At 34.9% G+C, this 21,679-nt stretch overlaps 1 protein-coding gene across 1 annotated transcript in view; it reads right to left on the reverse strand.

The window, feature by feature from the left end:
• The window catches only part of LOC148950318 (uncharacterized), a 227,415-nt gene that overhangs the window by 80,060 nt on the left and 125,676 nt on the right, over positions 1-21,679 (reverse strand). Inside the window, exon 9 of the mRNA XM_089091838.1 lies at positions 18,652-18,905. Coding sequence (XP_088947964.1) covers positions 18,652-18,905 — 254 coding nt within the window. The remainder of the gene's footprint in view (positions 1-18,651; positions 18,906-21,679) is intronic.

Here is a 21,679-nt window from a genome sequence, read left to right on the forward strand (position 1 = left end):
ACAAAAGACGGCATTAGCAAAACTGTAGAGAAGGCCATGCTTATCTTATTAAAGGCTGTAGAAAATGAAACAAGTCTTGACCTGGTCCACTTCAGGAAATTCCTCGAATTTCCTAATATTCGATTTGCTAGTCTTTACTCAGTCAAGATTGTTTTACCTCAACCTAAGAATTTCAACAACAAAAACTCAAATTTGTGAAAGAGCTAGAGCGGAATACTTCTCAGATTTGTAATCAACACATATTTTTTGACACAAAAGAACAGTTTGTGTTGCAATTTTGTCTGAAATTGACCCCTTTTTTCACAGTTTTCCTAGATAATATACACTTTAAGGAAAGTAAAACAATTTTTGCATAAATTTCATATTCATAAATAGCTATTGTGAAATATAAGGACTACAATAGACGAGTTGATGTGCGTGCCACAAGGATAATCAGATCAGGTCAGCATCCGACAACTCAATTTACATTAGAAAGTTTGAGAAAGATTGAGAATGTAGCACTAATACCCCACCCCCTCCATATAATAACTTATTAAGCGATAAGGTACTGTTCTATTAACCGGACTCTTTTATATAGTGCTAGTTTGGTTAATGCTAATGACATAAAATAAGATGACTATATAGTAGTTTAGATACAAGTTATCGATGACTTGAATCATCCGACGTATTTTTTCAAGTCATCCTAAAGCTCGTCTAATTTAAATTCCCTTTCTAGTAAACTTTAAAATAGAGGCCTTTCTATTAGTGTTAAAAATGTCAATATTTTCCCATTGGTGGCAATAATCGGGCTGAACAAAAGTACGAGAAATGTATTTCATTTCCTGTTTCTGACACTGTGCTTATCATGGATTCCCTTAGTTTCAGCTCCAGATTCAAAGTCAATACTAATTTTAAATATCAAGAAAAAGTTATGAGGTGTTTCAATAATACGATTAGGGGATATTTCTTTTTAATGCAGTTAACCTCCCGCATGCTTTCTATCGTTCTCTCCTTTTTCAAGATTTTATCTGCAATTTTCGGTCAATTCGCCTCTGCTATTTTTAATATTGTACAGTTAGCTAGGTTTTCTATTTGTTTTAGTAACCACTATTTGTTTATTGGTTTTCTATTTGTTTAAAGGAACCACTTGATACTGAGCTTCCCAGTTGCAGAGGAAGTAATGCCGCATGGTGGCAGATTCGTTCCTGAAAAGTCTCGTAGTCCATACAAGATAAATGCCTAAAATGGACACACATCTTGATGCTTGATTTAACTGAATTGGTTTTCAATGAAATTGTTTTTAGGATATACAGTTCCGCATTAACTTTTAGGAAGAAGGAACCGTGAGTTATTTTATTAGTCGGAAGGGAGGGAGCCACTTGTCTAAAAGAGCGCATTCCAATGCCCAAATTGTCGTAACTCACCATGAGCCTTCATGTTATTAAAGGAAATATGTGTTTTTTATCAACTTAAAGTACGGCTTATACTAAAACTTACAATGAACAGAAATTATTCCTTGCAACAGGGTGGATCCCCCCTCCTTAACTCCTCGCTTTTCCGTTATCCTGTAGTCTACAACGTGAAAAAAAAAGAATTGTCTCTGTATAATAGAAATAGCAACTAAATTTAATTATACATCTTTTTTATATAGGTCGTTTTTTTTTCTCCCTCTAGATTTTGAAAGATGTTTTATGCCCCTCCACAAGAATTTCGTGAATTGATGCCATTGATCTTGCAATAAACCAATTAAAAAAGAAAAGAAATATGGTTAAATTTTGTTACACTCTGTGCTGTGCGAAGATTTTTTTGCGGTGTAGACTACAAGATATGGATCCTTAACTTTCTAATCTAAATTGATTTTTCAAACTTGGCACTTTTCTCAAGGTTCCAAAAATCCAATAATTCTAGTGTGCCGCGCTTGTAGATCCCAAATTCCGAAAGAAAAGGTTCTTCTTTTTCTTCCCACTCATTAATACTCAACTAGCTTGATTGATTTAGAAACCTACAAGAGTGATAGAAGAGGATCTATACAATATTACTAAGACCATCTCAGAACATATTGTCGAATAAAACACTAAACAAACAGAAGAATATGGTTGTTTTATAATTAAATCCGTAAATTTCTAACCTTTCGTTACAGCGCACTCGATTTGAGCTAGAACTTTTTTTCTAGTATTCTCAACACTTGAATCAACTTAAAAAGCACCGGACAGATTGATAGCTAGAACAGTAATAACCTAAAAATGAGTTTACAAAACAAATCCTATTTTAAGTACTGAATAAGACACAGACAGCAAAAAGTATGTTGCTTCATCAAGGAGTAAACCAATTAACATTTGAGGATCATTACAGCATGTTATCTTTTCCCACTCATTATTTAGTATTCTAGGGAACAATGTAAATTGAAGAAAGGGGGCGTTGCTCTCATCAAAGCCAGAATGGAACTACGAACATCTTGCGTCGATAATGAGGGAACTTTCTGACAAGGTTCTTACAGCTTAACGACTTTGAAGCGTTGCTATTCCCAGGATCATCTCTAATGTTTCTATGGAGCTTAAGTACGAGATCCCTTTTGACACTAGTGATTATATTACTATTCAAGGAATGTTGAACCAGTTCCAGTTGCTCATTGAATTAATTCTAAAGCAACTTTGCGTTTTAACTGGAGAACAAGGAAAAAGACAGTAGCTTGGAAACAAAATTTACTGTTGTCGTTTTGTGTTTTCTGGAAGAATTGGCGTCCTTTCAATTTCAGAATCCTGCTTATCTCTTTCAAACTTCTATCTTTTTTGCTTTTCTTCCAGCTCTTTCAACTATAATTCTTTTTTTCACTCTTTTTCTTCCCTTTACCGATACCTTTTCATTTCTTTTCAAGGTGTTACATCTTCTCGAAGCTTGGATTAAAGTCAGCCTTTTTCAATTGATGGTAACTTTTGCGGACCACCAATATGTCTCATAACATCACAAATTATTCTTTGGGACACATGTAATTCTTCTATTAGATTTTCGACTAGTAAATGTGTATCAAGTGCCCCCAGTTGGGGACACTGAGCAACTAAATGAAGGGGTCTCCATGTATTCTTCTTTCCTCCCTAGCCTAGGACATGTCCTACTCTAGGTTTGTTTGCTCCCCCACCCCATATTTTGAAAAATACATTTTTTGGAGGGTATATTCGTTGAAAAATACCTTTTATTTGTATTAACACTAAAAAAATTGAAAAAGCGACCAATGTGCCATCCCCTTATATTTTGAAAATTGCATTTTGCCCCCTCTTAAATTTTCATGAATTGACGCCACTGCGTTCTGAGCTTCTGCAATTAACAAATAAAGCTGTCATTAATCCTTCCACCACTTCCAGCACTTATATGCATGTAAAGATGTCCAAGAACAACATCTATCCTTTCTATTGCCAAGCCAGATTTGAGCAACAGCATTTTAGGATCTGGGTCAGTGAGGGTCTCTGCTAAATGGGATTTTAGAGGGCTTTTATCTCTGAGTTTTCTAAAATGACGATCAAGAGGTTTTTACTCTTTCTTAAAAGTATTTTTTTCCTTTTCAGAACGTTTAACTTATTTGAGTAAGCTCTTGGAAGCATAACTAATATATGCTTTTCCTAGTAAAAGCAGACTGGGAGTTAGAATGAAGAAAATTGTTTAAACTAAATTTGGTTTTCAGTAAAGAACCAATGACGCAACATTCTTTATATGGTTTACAGATGGGGAGGGACAACAGCCAAACTCCTGTTTCTAGTAACATCAAGTCAAACATTTAAAGTTTGACTTGAGTGTTCATTTCTACGTCTAGTTATTCATTATTTTTCTATTCATCTACATCATTATCTATATGTTCGATGTGGCTAATTATATTAATTCCTATTCGTTTTCGGTTTTATTTATTCTTTGATAGTAATTTCTGGTCACTTTAAGTTGGAATTGTTAAGACGTTGCTCGCCTTAAGTTTTAATATGGCTCTTTGCTTGTCCTTGGAAAACTTTTTTTTCACAAAGTTTTTCCATTTTGACAGCCTGTATATACATAGTGTGCATTTTCAATTAGTTCATTATCCCCCAAAATTTCAGAGAATTTTCAACTTAATACCCTCAGTTGTTCCTAAGACATAGCATATATGGCATATTGGCAGCCAGGATGTACGTAGTGTCTTTTCATTTAGTGCAACATCACCTATAATATTCACCGATTTCAACTTTAACTATTCGTGAGATAATGGAGATACATTCTGTTGATAACATAGAAGCAAATTGTATTTTTTTTTAATTTACTTCAACATTCTCCTCTACATTCACAGAAAGTTTTAACTTAATACCCACAGCTGTTCGTGAGATATTGCAGATTCGACAACCTGAATGTATTTTGGACAATCTGAATGCACATAATGTCTTTTGATCATAAAATTCCCCATTGAGAATCTCTCTTTCGGAAAATTACCACCCCCACGAAAACATCCCCTGACAACTTTAAGCCCTTTGAAAATTTTACCTAGGCTATTTCCCCGGAATATCTTCAAATAAAAAATTGAAATGGCAGAGAGAAAGTAGGTCAAATAAAATGAGTTTCGTACAAGTATTCTGCTAAATCCCTCCGTGTATAGTTTCCTTTTGAAGGTTCATCCCTGGAAACTTCTCTCCTCACGAAAAATTCTCCCCTTAGAAAATCCCACCACAGAAAATCACCCACCCCCAAAAATGTCTGTTTACTTTCCAATAACAAATACTATATGTAGACACTGGAAAAATTTCATAACTTACAACCCTTTCAGCAGGGACTTGCAGGGCCGTGTCATACGCAGAGACATGATTACTTGACCTTTCAACTATACTGATCAAAACGGCTATCTCAAGATGTTGCTCGGATGACTTTGGGAAAAAGGAGCGCGGGAGGGAGGGGAAATCTAGTTGCCCTCCGATCGTTTTGGCCACAAAATGGGGAACTAGAACTGTAATTTCCGTTCGAGCAAGCCCTCTCCCGATATTATATGACTATTGGTTCGATGCGATCACCGTGGCAAAAACAAAAAGAAAAAAAACTAATAAACACGCATCCGTCATCTTTCTTCTGGCAAAAATTACAAAATTTCACATTTTTGCAGATGGAAGCTGGAAACCCTTGCAGTATGATTTTCTGATATGCTGAATTTGATGGTGCAATTTTTATTAAGATGCTTTGACTTCTTAGAAGCGTTCCCACTCTGTCTAGAACAATTTCTATATAAATTTTCACACAAATTTTTTGAGGCTCGTAGCTTTTAATGGGTATATGAAACGTGATGAATTTTATATATCTGAGTCAGCATAAAGAGCCAATTCGTTTCATGTATCTATTGTTATCAAAATTCAGTGTTTTAGGGTTTCGGTTTTTATTAAGTCGAGTTGCTCCTTACTTACAGATTATTACCACATACTATTTGATTAACTGATCAGGCCCATATTACATTAGTAATATGCATTTTGATTCTAAGACCCATATTACAAGACTTCGACGACTTGAGTGTATCAGTTTTTCTTGGAACTAAAGACCCCCTACTGAAAATCTGTAGAGCCGTGATAGATGCAGGTGCTGGCGAGCCTTGCTTTGCATTGACTACTGAAACTTCGTCATGTGCTCCCCACAAACTGGCTGGATTCTGTAGTGGCTGAATCAAAGGGATTGTGACGGCCCAATCCATGTCTCTTGTTACTTTACTCTCAACTTGGAGATGATTGTCATAGTTAATACAAAATTTCTAGAAACGTGAATTAAGGTGGGCTATGTCGCAATCGTGACCTGACATGGAGCGTGATCTGAGCAAGGTCTACAAGCTTAGAATATATTTTATGTAGCCAAGACTTTTGGAGGTTCTCAGCAACATTTTTGAGTTCACTCACACTTCACAACTTCTATGTTGGATATTTTCTGCTGGACGTTCACCGGTAGATACCAGGAAAAGCCGAATTTAGGTTTCCATATTTGATATCGATATTTGGTACGATATATCGATATCTAATATCGCCCAACACTACTCTGGAAACATATTCTTTGAACGTTTCGACTATTTGAGCAAAACAACTATCTCTAAATCTGGATTGGATGTCTTCGGGTTGCTGATGGTGAGTAGAAAAAACAGCCCGAGAGGAGGTCTGTTTACCCTCAAAATACTTTCGACGATCTAAAGCAGCGGTCACTAGTCTGTGGGCCATGAAAATGTTTAGGTGGTCAACGAAGAAAAGGGACCATTCTTAAGCTATGTCTTCATGAGCATAAAAAAGAAAAAAAATTTAAGGAAACGTATCATAGATTAAGAATTTAAAAGTTGCATTTAATATAACAAAGCTTTATTGTGACTGAAAAAGGCTAAAAAAAATTGACATGGGGTTTTGTTGGCACTTTTAACTATTTCTACTGCTGTACATTCTTGAATCAGCATACATCTGTGACTGGATGCATTTCCTTTGGCCTTTCTATTTCTGCGAACAAATTTCTGCGGAAAAGTTTAATTCTATTTCAATTGTCAATCCAATCTCCAGTATTAGTTTCGTTCCTATGAGACCTACGCATATCTTCCGGATTTTCTGCAACCCAGCATAAGCTCCTTGAAAGTAAATTAGTACTTATATGAGGAAGTGTTTCAAATATGAAACATTTGAAGTGTCAGCTATGAATTTGAAAATTATTTAATTAATGGACTTTCCTGAAACTATTGAGTAAGAAAAGGGAGGGGCCCATAATGAGTGACCAAAGGCAAGTGAATATTTTGCACTTCTTGAAAAAAGTCAGGATAAAGTAATGAAAATAGCAGTAATGGTCAGCTGATCTACGGCCCTCGTCAGACAACATTGCAAAGAATATTCAAAAAGGAGGCAAAAAGAAAAACGCAAAATATCAAGAAAATATGATTAAGACTACATGCAATTTGCATTTATTCAAGAGCCTGGTAGTCAGCTGGACCCAAGGCTTCTTTGTGTTGTTTATCATGAAATTTTACCTAACGACACCGTGAAACCGTCAAAACTTAAAACTGACTTCCAATCACAACGCCCAGATTTGTTTGACAAACCACAAATATTTTCAAAGAGCGCATGAAGATATGAAAAAGTAAATAGGGGCTATAAAAAAATATCGTTGCTGAAGATACGTCAGTATTAATGACTTGCTACTTGATAGCACTCTAAATTGCACAAAATAAAAAACTATATATGATAGGAGGAGACTTAATTAAACCTTGTATATTACAAGCCTATGAAGCTGTTTTGGGAAAACAGGCTATTCAAAGACTGAAGTTAATTCCTATGTCTGATAACACTTCCGGGAGCAGAATTGAAGACATTGCTGAAGACATTGAAAATCAAGTTATAACAATAGAAAAAAATGAACCATTTTGTTCAATTCAACTTCATAAATCTAAAGACGTCAGCAACAAAGCACATGTCCTTTGTGTTTTAAGGGTTGAGTTTCAAGGAGAATTACAAGAAGAACTTTTTTTCTGCTAAAGCTGCAGGGCAGAGTACATAGCTTCGATTTTTAAAGCACTTGATAGTTTTTTCCTGAAACACGAAATTGAGCGGTAAAAATTAATTGGCATTTGTACAGACGGTGCTACAAACATGAGCTAGTGGTAAAAAAAATCTCCCCAGAAATATATCCAGCACTATACACCTTATGAATGAAATTAGACATAAAGTTCTGAATTCTTGGCAGTCAGTAAGTAAAGCTCGGCAGAAGAGTAAGTATTGTGACAGTAAGTAAAGCTCGCTACCACTCTCGGCTTGAGATCGATGCAGCTCTTCGTCATGCAGTAACATCAGTGACACTGAATCTTCACATCATGATGTCGAATATACAAGAGCAACCCATCACACTGAAAACGATATTTTTTTTTCTTAAAAAAAAAAATCAAACTATATATGTATACATATATATATATATATATATATATATATATATATATATATATATATATACATATATATATATATATATATATATATATATATATATATATATATATATATATATATATATATATATATATATATATATATATATATATATATATATATATATATACATATACATATACATATATATATATATATATATATATATACATATATATATATAATATATATACATATACATATAAATATATATATATATACATAATATATAAATATATATATATATATAAAATATATATATATATATATATATATATATATATATATATATATATATATATATATATATATATATATACTACTACTACAACTACTACTGCTATTACTACCAACTAACCGCAGACGCAAGCCACCTGAGGTTAACACTGCTATGTACGCTCCTCCTCCACCCAAATCTATTCAAAGCCTCCCTTTTTACAACCACCCAGAAAGTTCCCATTTCCTTTAAATCTTTCATTATGACGTCCTCCCACCCCAGACGGGGACGACCTGCTTTCCATTTAGCCCTAGATGGTTGGCCGAAAAGAACAATCTTCGGCCATCTGTCATCATTCGGCCACACAACATGCCCTATCCACCCCAGCCGTTCTTTCAGTATAAATCTAGAGAGTGGTATTGAACCATATTTTTCAAATAGCCTATTGTTTAAAATACGGTCACTCAGACTGGTACACGGAACAATCTTTAAGCAGTTTCTTTGAAAAACCTATAGCAAATCTTCATCCGCTTTTCGGAGCGTCCACGCTTCAGAGCCATATTTGACCATTGTCATCACTGTAGCTTCTAATATTGTAATCTTGGTTTGCAGACTTATCTTCCTAATCTTCCAGACTTTTGTTAACTGTAAAAAACACCCTGAGCCTTGGCTATTCTATATTTAACATCTTCACTGCTCCCACCATCTATACTATTAATACTACCAAGGTGAGTGAAGCTGCCCACCTGATCAATTTTTTCGTTACCCACCGTCACCTTTTCATCTTTACTTATTCCTAGCCTTAGCGATTTAGTATTCTTAACATTAATTTTGAAACCTATTCTAGCACCCTGAACTCGCAAAACATCTAAAAGTTCATTCATTTTTTTCACACTTTCATCTAGGATTCTTAAATCATCAGCATAATCTAAGCTCATGAGACTTTTTCCTCCCCATTTGATTCTGTGGTCTCCCATTGCCTTTCCTGTGCTCCTTAAAAAAAAGCCCATCAAAATAATCCATACAAAGGGGGATAGAACACAACCCTGCTTAACTCCTGATTTAATACAAAACCAGCTGCTAACCTCATTTCCTACCTTAACCGCAGCAGTGTTATTCTCGTACATAGCACTAATCACCTTAATGCATTTGTCTGGTACACCATACAAGGATAAGACCTTTACTAATGCTCTTCTATCAACTGAATCAACTTGCTCATAATAAAACTGAAGACTAAAGGTGTTTGACAACTCAGGTACTTCTCAATTATTAACCGAAGGGTGAAAAATTGGTCGACACATCCTTTACCTTTTCTAAAACTGCGATGCTCTTCTCTTAAAACTTTGTGTATGGCAACTCTCAGTCTAAAATGTATCATATTGCTAAGTAATTTACTACCTACAGAGACCAGACTAATGCCTCGATAATTACCACGCTCGCTTTCATCACCTTTCTTATAAAGTAGCTTAATTAAGGTTAACCTAAAATCGTTAGGTACTTCCCCTTTTTCAAAAATCATATTCATAATCTTCACAACTTATTTCTAACCTCAGAGCCACCATATTTAAGAAACTCGTTTACCACCCTATCAGCACCTGGAGCCTAATTATTCTTTAATCCTTTTAGTACTGTTGCTAATTCCTCCTCGCAAAAGAAATCTTCCTTCACATCCAAGGTATCACAAAATTTTTCATTTTCCTCTGTATCTTTTTTCTGCAACTCTATCTCGGTTAAGCAAATTCTCAAAATGTTCGGCCCATCTCTCTTTAGTTTTTTCCTTATCTCTAATTGCGACCCCATTCCTATCTTTAACTGGGCCAAGTCGGGATTGACTACTCCCTCTTAATTTATTAACATGACAGTACAGTATTTTACTATTATGCCGTCTAGCTGCATCTTCCAGATTATCAGCAATCTTATCCATGGTCGCCACTTCACACCTCCTTAGTTCATATTTTAATGATTTCTCCACTTTATTTACATTTCTTTTGGTTTCATATGATCTAGCACTCAGATACTTCTTGTACAAGTCCTTTCTCCTTTCAATTAAACATAAAGCTTTTTCACTAATATTCTAAGCTGCAGTTCTAGCTTTCTTCCCTAATACACCTTCAGCAACTTCACAAATTATTTTTCTAAAATTATTCCAACCATCTTCCACATTATCAAATTTTAAACTCTCAAGTTTAGTATTCAACTGTTCCTGGAAAGTTTCTCTCAAATACTCACCCTGGAGTCTACCAACAACATAATTTCCCGGGAGGTAGTTACCCTTCCGATATTTCAGCTTTAAATTAACCCTTGACACTACTAGACGGTGATCTTTACTTTTAATATCAATAACAGCACTCCTATACACCCTAGTATCTTGTATTGATCCTGCCAGTCTTCGGTTTACCATAACATAATCAATGAGGTTCGCTGTCTTACCATCACGTGAATACCATGTTAGCTTTTGAGCCATTTTATGATCAAACACCGTATTGATTATAACTAGATTTTTATACCTACAAAATTGCAAAAGTCTGTATCCATTACTGTTTTCTTTTCCTACACCAAATTTACCTAGGCTGGGATACCATCTATTCCTATTTCTACCAACCTAGGCGTTAAAATCTCCCAGTAATAAAATCATATTTCTACCTGGGACCCTGTCTATTCGCTCCTTTAACTGTAAGTAAAATTCATCTGAGTCACTAGTATATTCGTCAGTCAGTTCTATAGGAACGTATACTACTATAACTGATTCCTTGAACTTTTTAGTCATAAAATGAACAATTAGTATTCTATTATTAATACTTTAACAGCCTAGACGAGACTTAACATCTTCTCTTTTCATCATGAGCCCTACTCCCTGTCTATGTACCCCATCCTTCCTGCCTGAGTAAACAAATTCTGTATCACCTAATTTCATGCTTCCAACTCCTGGGATATGAGTTTCTGAAATTCCTAATTAATCCAGTTCGAATCGTCTGAATTCATCAGTCAAAAAGTCGATAAGATAGTCATTTTTAACGTCGTAACATTCCAAGTTCCAATTTTCATGTTCTTTAAATTATTGAAATTATTTCCTTACCTCAGGAAAAGCAATGATCCCGGATACCAGTGCAGGACGGGGATCACATATCCTCAAGTCTACACCGAAGTGCTTAAGCCGGCTAAGAACTGGACAGCAAGAAGTCCTTGAGACCTCTATGAATGGAGGTTTTGTGCAATTCTGGGCCCATCTTGTTCACAACATGGTTTTCAGCACTTGGCGATGCTCTTCTATCAACAAGAGTCGAAATCCTGCACAGACAGTCTCAAGCCTATTACCTCCGACTCATTATATATTCATGCCTACAAATATTATGCTACTACGCAGAGGCAATCCATAATAGATAAATTAGCTAGGAAGAGGTTTTTCAGCCCGAAGACGCCCATCAAAACATACCAAGCCCAGAAAAATTGTCCATTAGTAAGAATACCGTGCGAATGCTGTGTCGTTTACTAGGAAATAATTTCCTCGAGGGGCGCAACTCCTCAAGTGGGAATAGAGTTGACCGCAAGGTCCCCAGTCTTGCAGGTACCCCGAAAAGGTCGAGGCAGCCCTTTGCAGAGGCCGCTGTCAATAGATCTGGATCTTACGCCCTGTGGTAGTTGTTCTCCTATAGAAGATCTTCCCGCGATGGTATTATGCATCACCATTCAATTTAACCCATTACTGGGAGAAGGTTTGTAACAACTCATGGGACTTGTGGACAAACCAGTGGGCCCTTTTGAGTGTACATTTGAGGGGCCTTATTCCTCCTCCGCCTGTTTTTATGACCCCGGGCGAGGGTGCCCCAGTTTCTATTATGGACCCCCAGGGAAAAGGTTCCCCCTTGGTTTGTACCTTATATAGAGGCATCCTACATATCTGTAGAGCGTTCGTCTATCGCCACCTGAGGACACGCTGAATGGCCTGGGGGAGGCCAGGAACATAAAAATGAACTTAATTAAAAATATTATTTTTCCTTTAAACATGGGAAATGGTATGGTCTTCTGTATGACTTCTTAAATATCAAATTATTATAGAGAAGTATGAACAAAGTTACACAGAAATTTTTATGGTTTTCTTATTTAATATAACTCAATATTGGTTTGTAAAACTAATGTCTATCCAAATTTATTGATTTACTTTATCACTAATCTGTATAACTAGTGTAAAAACTAATTTAAAACTAATATGTAGCCTGTTTTATTGATTTACTTCAAAATTACCTTGTAAAACTAACGTAAAAAACTAATTTAAAACTAATATAAAGCTAATATCTAGCCTAATTTATTTATTTATTTCAACATTAGCTTGTAAAACTAATGTCTAGCCTAATTTATTGACTTACTTCAACATTAAGGGGCCTTCTTCCTCCTCTGCCTGTATTTATGACCCCGGGCGAGGGTGCCCCAGTTTCTATTATGGACCCCCAGGGACGAGGTATATATATATATATATATATATATATATATATATATATATATATATATATATATATATATATATATATATATATATATATATATATATATATATATATATATATATATATATATATATATATATATATATATATATATATATATATATATATATAGCACCTTCCTTTTCCGAATACATATTAGTGGCCCACCAAATAAAAAATGAAACATTTAATGGCCCTTGAACGTCTAAAGGTTGGCGACCGCTGATCTAAAGGACACTATAATTTTGGATTTCCCATTTTGATGGCCCATTTCGTTCCCAGGAGAGGGGAGATTTGGTATTTTGATAACCTGGATGCAACCAGTGTCTTTTGATTTACCTCTATCCTTTCCCCAAAGTCATAATTCAATCTCCGTTTGCTATCCTTCCTTCAACATTCCCTGAAAATTTCAGCTTCATACCTTAAGCTATCCTTGAGATACTACAGATACACAATTTTGACAACTTTTCAGTACCTATTTTTTTTTTTATTAATCTCGCTACTTTATCTTGCATGAATTATAGGTCCCATGGATTCTTATAGGGCACAAACTTTATTTTTTCTGAAAGCAAGAAAAACATTGTTTAGCCCTTTCCCCATACCCAAACACAAAACTTGAACATCCCCGCCTCATTGTCACCCTTCCGTTCTGCAGTTATACCTGAAAGTTTCAACCCCATCCCCCAAGCCGTCAGATACTGGAGACTGGCTATTTCAATGACCTGGATATACGAAGTGTCTTCCAGTTTACCTCTACCCTCTCACGAGTTAAATTTTGAAATCTTCTTTCAAAAGACAACCTAGTAACACATAGTGCTTTTGATTTAGCTTGATATTTAACCATTAATAGATTATAAGCCTTATAAGAGCTTATAGTCACTTTTTCCCGGATTGGAGACAAAACTGTTTAGCTCCTTCTTAGAGCAGGACCAGCCGTTTTCTCACCTCCCCTGGCATCGAAAACTTGATTTTACTTTGGAATTTGTTTAATCGTAAGCTACCCATATTCACGTTTAGCCCCTTTCCCTTTTCCCCAATACTGAGTTTGAATTTCCCAAGTGCCAATCTTCTCCTTTTACCTTGAAGTACCTCAAAATTCCAATCCCAATCTGGGATTGTGGATATCTACAGAAGGCCTAGGATGGGGGATGGTGGCCCTCCAATCGATTTAGATTCTTTAAAAGGCCACTAGAACTTCTAATTTTCAACTGCATCTTTTAACTTCTTTGGAAAAACACATTTCTTAAAGTTTTTTTTTTTTTTTTTAAATTTGTTGATTACAATTCCATCCATGGGCACCCATAAGCTGAATTCCAGGAGGGGGCTTACCTGGTCTAATCGGCACTTTTAATGCTGTATAATAGAAATCTCAAAACAAAAAATAAAAATAAGGCAGCATCATTAAGCCAGGAGGGGGCTGGCACCCCTCTTGTCCCCCCTTATGGACGCCCATGATTCAATCCCTTTCTTTGACTGTCCTTCTGGAGCCAAATTCTACGTTCACTACTGTATTGAAGGAGAGTGACTTGATAGGCTATAAAACGTTTATGTCAAGTTGTGTTGTTTCATGTTATAAAAGAACTTCAAAATATTTCTTTTCTGCTGAATCTAATAACATTAAAGAAAACAAAAAAACTACAATCTAAGGTGCATGTCGTCGCTTTAAATAATTTAATTTTTCTCTCAATTTTTCATCATAATTTTGCTCTTTGACGTAGAAAACCAAAGTTTTTTATCTTCTTAACCACACAAAGATCCTCTTCCTCTCTGACTCCTTTCTAAAAATCTTGGAAATTCTCTTGTTGCTACAGAGTGTCAATGAATAATTTCAAAGCTCTCTAGATTTAAACTACAAGTTTTTTTTTATGAAAGTTTCTACCTGTGATAGGTAGAAACATCATTGGGTTAAAGATTACACCTGCAACCACCTTAAAAATTGCGGTGAATTGATTAACAGATCTGCCTTTCTTTTTAAAGACAGGGGTTCATTTCTGGGGCCTATTTGAGACCATCTTGAAGCAAATACAACAAAAAAATTGAAACTGCAGCATAAAAGCAGGGTCGACCTCTCATAGGACGGCAGTTCCTCTCATATATGGGATGGGTTCTGTTTGTTTTATTTTTAGCCCCTCTTTGTTCCATTTTAGATTTTTTTTTTTTTTTAATTTAATTAATATCATTTTTATTATCAGATTCTGGGCTATCCTAAACCAGAGGGCTGCAACTTTCTCAGTACCCTGCTTCCTCTTTCAAACAGTTCGTGGTAACGAACTGTAAGTGAGGAGCGACCCGGCTCAATGGTAACCGAAACTCTAAAAAACGGAATTTTGATACCAATAGATACATCAAAAGAATCAGATTTTAAAACCGATTTCAAATATATAAGTTTCATCAAGTTTAATCTTACCCATCAAAAGTTACGCACCTGAGAAAATTTGGCTGATTTTCGAAAAAAGGGGGAAAGACCCCCTAAAAGTTATAGAACCTTAATGAAAATCACACCATCATATTCAGCGTATCAGAGAGCCCTACTGTAGAGGTTTCAAGCTCCTATCTACAAAAATGTGGAATTCTCCATTTTTTGCCAGAAGAAAGATCACGGATGCGTGTTTATTTATTTTTTATTTTTTTATTTATTTTTTTTTTTTCCAGGGGTGATCGTATCGACCCAAATGGTCCTAGATTATCGTGGGAGGGCTCATTGGAACGGAAATTAAAAGTTCTAGTGTCCTTTTTAAGTGACAAAAAAAATGGAGGGCAACTAGGCCTCCTCCCACGCTCATTTTTTCCCACAGTCACCTGATCATAATTTTGAGATAGCCATTTTGTTCAACATGGTCAAAAATATGATAAAAATGTCTTTGAGGATGACTTATTTCACCGCAGTCTCCGGGGGGAGAGTTGAAAGCTATTAACTTTACCCAATGTTAACCTATAGCATTGGTTATTGGGAAGTATATAGACGTTTTCAGGGGGAATTTTTTCTGGTAGGTGGGGGGAGGGGTGGGTCGGGGACTATATGGGAGGATCTTTCCATGAAGGAAGTTTTTATGGAGGAAGGGACATTGCTATGAAGGGGGCACCGGATTTCCCAGCATTATTAAAGAAAAAGATCAGAAATTAAATTAAAAAAAAAAAAAGTTTTTCACCTGATCAAATGATTGTGATTAAGGGGTTATTTTCAAAGAATTAGGAAAAAAATTCGAATTTTTGCTTAAAGAGCAGGGTATTGACTAGGGGGCGAACCCCCTAATATACGTGTTAAAAATTTATGAATATAGAAAGTCGTTACGTAAGTTAATTCGTACGTTACGTATATTTATTACTAATAAAAACGTTCGTAAATAAAATTAAACAAGTTTCGAGAAAGCCATTTAACCAAATAAAAGTACAATTAATATACAAATTTTGTTTTAATTATTCATTTACGGTGAGCCAAAATCAAAAACTGCATTAATTCAAAAACGTTCAAAAACTAAATAAAAAAACAAGCTTTTTTAACTGAAAGCAAGGAACGACGTTAAAACTTAAAATGAACAGAAATTATTCCGTATATGAAGGGGGCTGTCCCCTCCTCAACGCCTCGCTCTTTACGCTAAAGTTTGACTTTCTCACAACTCTATTTTTTTTAAACAATGAGAAACTTTAGCGTAAAGAGCGAGGCGTTGAGGAGGGGACAGCCCCCTTCATATACGGAATAATTCCTGTTCGTTTTAAGTTTTAACGTCGTTCCTTACTTTCAGTTAAAAAAACTTGTTTTTTTGTTTTTTTTTAATACTCTAAATGTTTAAGTTTGTACAAAAATATTTCGGCAATAAGCGCAGTTGGATGGGAATACTTTAGACAATAAAACATGATTTTCCTAAATATGAGGGAGGCTCTCAGCCCAATCACCTCTCTCCCCCTTACGTCTCAGTTGCTTGAATGAATGAATTAATTCAATAGTTCAACACGACTGCTCATAAGCTCAAATGCCCAAATTCGCGTTCACGTCAAATAAATATAACAATTAAAATAGTACGGTCAATAGCTACAGAAATTACTGTCGGACAGTATACACATCAATCTCATAAAAGTACTTATCCATTTCTGCTGTTTATACTACTACTAACATTTCATCACACCATCATGTGGAGTGTGAAATAAAGCTGTTTACAGCTTTATTTCAGCTTTTTACAGCTGTTTACAACAAATAAAGCTGTTTAGATCTTCCAGTCTTCGGGATCATTTGCTCACGTGGTTTATCTTAGCAGCCTTCGCGCCCGTTTACATTTTTGGCTTAGTTCCAAAGTCCACCAATTATTTGCCTTTTCCCCGTCCTTCAAAGGTGTTATAGGAGTTAAATGTTAGAAGACCATGTTCATGTTTTCTTTCAGTCTTTCTGCTGCTTTGCTCAGGTCCTGCTCAGTGTTTTCATAGTCTGACGGCATATTTATATGCTCTTCGTTTAATACGTGTTTATAAGTGAGTCAATTTGTTTTTATTATGTCTCTCATTATTTTTTTTTCCGTTGAAATATTTTAACTCTTAACCTTATTAGACGATGGTCTGAGAATGACAGAAGATCACCCACATACCATTTTTACCAATCGTTCGTATTATGAATTGACTAATGTTAGATCTAACACTTCTCTTCTTCTTCTTCTTGTAAAGTAGGCCTTGAGTCCCGGCTCCACCGCGCAAGGTTCTCCCCAGCTAGATATTTCAGGAGCTCAAGATCCCTCCCATTTGTTTTTGCGCTCACCCATGAAGTTTGGTGCGCACTACACAACACATTGTAGGGATTCTTCCACTCTTACAATATTCCACCAGTTCTATTACCTTCACTGGTGGTGATATTTCATCGCATGGCATATATACCGAGCAAAAAACTAAATGTTTATGACCAGTATTATTGTTCACTACTATGACTGCTATATCTCTAGAACAATACCTAGATAATCTCCAACTATCCAAATTTCCGGATTGATTGATGCATGCTCTAGGAGCGATGCATGCATGATTACGGACATGTAGTTCAGCTCTTCTGAATCTTTCCAATGACTTTTTCGACAGTGGTCCATGGCTCGTGCACCATTGCTAGATATGAATGTGTTTCTGACAGTAGCCAGGCTGATTGATAGTGATGCAGGTCGATCTAACAGTATTCCAACCCCTGCGTCTAATACGCTAGCATCATTTGAAATAATTTTCTTCTTCAGAATAGCGCTTCATCCTCCCTTGAGGTGGACTCTTTGGCCCTCTTAAAAAGAGTTTTAGAAGCGCAAGTACCCTCATCGCAATTGGGAGATTCCAAGTCTTACTCATTTGACACGTAGGGGTAAGTTTTTCTCCCTTGATGTAGATCTTTGTTAGCGTAATCTTCTCGTTGAAGAGGACAGAATACAGGCCACGAACTGCCCCATCAGCTTCAGTGGTGATCCGGGCTTCTGATTCTCAAGTGGAGACATTTTTTCTCAGTAGGGTGTCTCGCAAGGCAAGGGCTATATATCCCGGCTCCATGTCACTCACCGCCTCCTGGATGCATTATGTTGTCTGCTCATCTTGGCATCTTATACCATATTTTTTTTTTGCATTATGTTGTCTGCTCATCTTGGCATCTTATACCATAATTTTTTTTTTTTTTTTTATTTTTTTTTTTTATAAACTTCTAATGCAATTATTTTGTTTTTTGCTGAAGTAGCGCCCACTGTTTCTTCTGTTGCTGTTTATGTTATGGAGAATTCGCTATTGCAAGTAATTATTTTGCCTTTCTTCTTTAAGTTGATTTGCTCTTTTTCAACTAGATTGTTAATTATGTGTTTTCTCTGAAGAATTATTCTTTAGACTGAAATATGGCTACATAATAACTACTACAATTCGTCCACAGTAAGAAAAACTGTTCCCATTAATGCTCGTATGTCGACGACAGAGGTTTTTCCCAAAGTAACAACTTGCTTAAAACATCTTGACCGAAAGATTATGTTACAAAGTTTCAAAGTAGATTTGGATAATTTGACACATTTGGTTAAAAAATATAAAAAGTAAAAACAGGCATAATTACTTGTATTCCTTCAGCAAAGGCGATTAATGCAAGACGATCTGGATCGACAGAAATTTGAGACCCTTCAGAGCTTGGTGGAATAGGAGATGCAGGATTGGACATTCTTCGTGGACACAGAAGATCCCAAGGAAAGGGAATATCTGGCCTTTGAGATGAAATGAATGTCCCTTCAGTATTTTCTTGTGGAGGCGAAGGGGCTGCACGTCGTCGAATCGATGATAAGGGATTTCGTAATTCACGCCTCCGATAACGTTCTTTAAAAAAATATGTTAATTACACTTTAAAACTATGTTTTGGATTATTAAATAATCGTGTATTGCATACAGCATAGAATGAAATTGATTAATTGAGATCGCAACTTGAATGTGTAAATGACGCAGTTTCCTTTGGTTTTCCCTTGTTAAACTCAGACGACAGAGAGTTTTTTGTCGTCTTTTTTGCCAGAACAAAATTTGCACCTTACTGAAAAAATACAAATGAATGTGCATTGTAAGTCTAATATACATATATTAATATTTAGTAATCAAAATGTTAATATTATTTGATTTATTAAAGTTATAAAAGTAAAAACATTTATATTTTTTCGGTAAAATGCAAATTATTGTTCTGGTCTTGGGAAGGCATAGAGGTTTTGCGCCCAACTTATGTTAATTTCTGCTCGTTTTGAGTTTGACTCCGTTAATTATTGTAATTTCTGTTCGTTTTGGGTTTCATTTATTTATCGATGCTGATCTATGGCAGCTTCACGCTTGGTGGACTATTTGATTTTATTTTTGCTCATTTTTTGTTTTATGAAGTTTTTTGCTTTTCTTTGAAAAGTTTATTTTGTGGAAAAAGTTTTTTTAAATTAATTTCTGTTCGTTTTATATTGACATAGTCTAAGCAAGAATTCCAGTTAATTGACCTGTGAGAAATTATTGTCATCAGGAGACATATAATGGAAATGGTTGTTGGATCTCTGCAAATCAAAGGAAAGAAGCATGACAATTGACAATATATTAAAACAAATTCCTTAAGGAGCATATAGAATACATATTCTAAGGTTTATATTAAAAGATGAACCTCGTTTTGTATTTTATTTTCCCATAAGAGGAAGAGTGGATAAATTAAACCCTTTAACAAACAGAAACTAAAATGAATAACCAAGTCGAACTTAAAAAGAACTGGGATTATCACGAGAAAATAAAAGAAACCTAGAAAGAACTGATACCAAAATGAATAATCCATCATAAAATACAAATAATTTAACCACAAATAGAATTTTAAATGGCGCTTCCTCGAATCTACTAACGGTCCAATATCCATTTGCGCTTTACTGAAAACAAGATAGTATATATTTGAAGTAATTTTTTTCCACCATAAAATATAAAATAAAAAAATTTTGCTCACACTTCCAGGAATTCTTTTTTTGCATGTAACAGCATATTTAAAAAAATCAATTTATTTTTATTAGTCTAATTTGCAATAAATTTTCATCCATTTATTTTTCCTTTTAAATTCATTCCTCTTAAATGAATAGAAAACCAATTTTAATTCGCCAATTAAAAAGGATAATTAAGCAAAGTAGACAGATTGCTTTCAAAATTACCATTTAATTTTTTATAGGTTTTATTTAGGTATTAATTTTCTATACATTAGAAATAAAACGGAAAAGTACTGAAAAAGAGTGCCCTTTAAAAACAGTAAAAATGAACTGATAATACATCGAATCAAAAACCGAATTAGAGGAAAAGCTACGTTACACTATTCATTGATAGGTATCAGGAGCTCTAAAATTTTCAAACTATCACCCAATGCAGCTGAATTAACATAATCAGCTGTAATTTATTCCAAACTGTATTTATGCAACATAATCGGCTGTATTTATTACAACTGTAATTTATTCTAAACTGTATTTATTCAAAGAATATTTTTGTTTCTTTCCAATAATCTTGATCATAATTATGATTTTCTCCATATTATGACAAAAGAAACGTTCAAGATATTCATTATTTTCAGTCAGAGCCGTATCCGGGATTTTGTTTGGGGGGGGGGGGTATACCAAAAAAAAGAAGACCATAAAAAATTTGTTTACATGCATTTATGTTACCTTTTTACGAGTCGCACAAACATTTTGGGTAGTGGTTCAAACTCCCAAGCCCCCTACCCCCTATGGATACGGTCTTGTTTTCAGTAAAGATCAAATGAAACTATAGACTTTAATAGGATTTAATGAGGGGACAGCTTTTCCACTCTTATTTATGTTTACTTCTGTCTGTTTTAAGTTTTACTTGATGATATATTTTAGTCACTTGATTATTTATTTTATTTTATGCTCGCTTTAGGTTTAAATCATCTATTCATAGTAAATTACGTTTGCTTTATATTTAACCTATTATATGACTTTATTTCTACTTGTTTTAGATTTTAAAGCCACGCTTTAATTTTCATTATAAATCTTTTAAAGAATAGACTTAAAAAGAACAAAAAATTACCACAAATAAAAATTTCTAATTCACCATTTAAAGGTTGTATTTAGCTAAGCATTGGCTACACTTTTTAAATGATATGAAATAAAAAGAAAAACAGGCATCTTTTTAAATAGTAGCACTAAACAGATTTTTACAAATGTGTTTGTTTCAAGGGCGGATCCAGGATTTTTTTTTCGGGGGGGGGGGGGTTACTAATTTTTGACTCAGTTTTCGACTAATTTTACTGATTTTTACCTAGGTTTTACTAATTTTCGCCTTATTTTCGACTCGGTCAAAAATTTCGGGGGGGGGGTCAAACCGGGTAACCCCCCAACTGGATACGGCCTTGGTTTGTTTCGAGAAACTGATAACTTCCTTTTCCCCAAAAAATTAATAATTTTGATTTTTGCTCGTAAGCATTTTCATTTTTATTAAATGTTAAAATTAAAAAATTAAAATTAAAATTTTTTCAGAGAATCCCCGACACTCAAATTGCAGAATATTTCAAATTGGAAACAGAACCCAGAGACTTAGTTTATAGAGAAAGAGAGGGGTGTGAGTACTTAAAATATTGTTGT

The sequence above is a fragment of the Artemia sp. Qi Xiang Cuo genome, chromosome 7, assembly GCF_049724085.1.
Source record: "Artemia sp. Qi Xiang Cuo chromosome 7, ASM4972408v1, whole genome shotgun sequence".
NCBI classification, from domain to species: Eukaryota; Metazoa; Arthropoda; class Branchiopoda; order Anostraca; family Artemiidae; genus Artemia; species Artemia sp. Qi Xiang Cuo.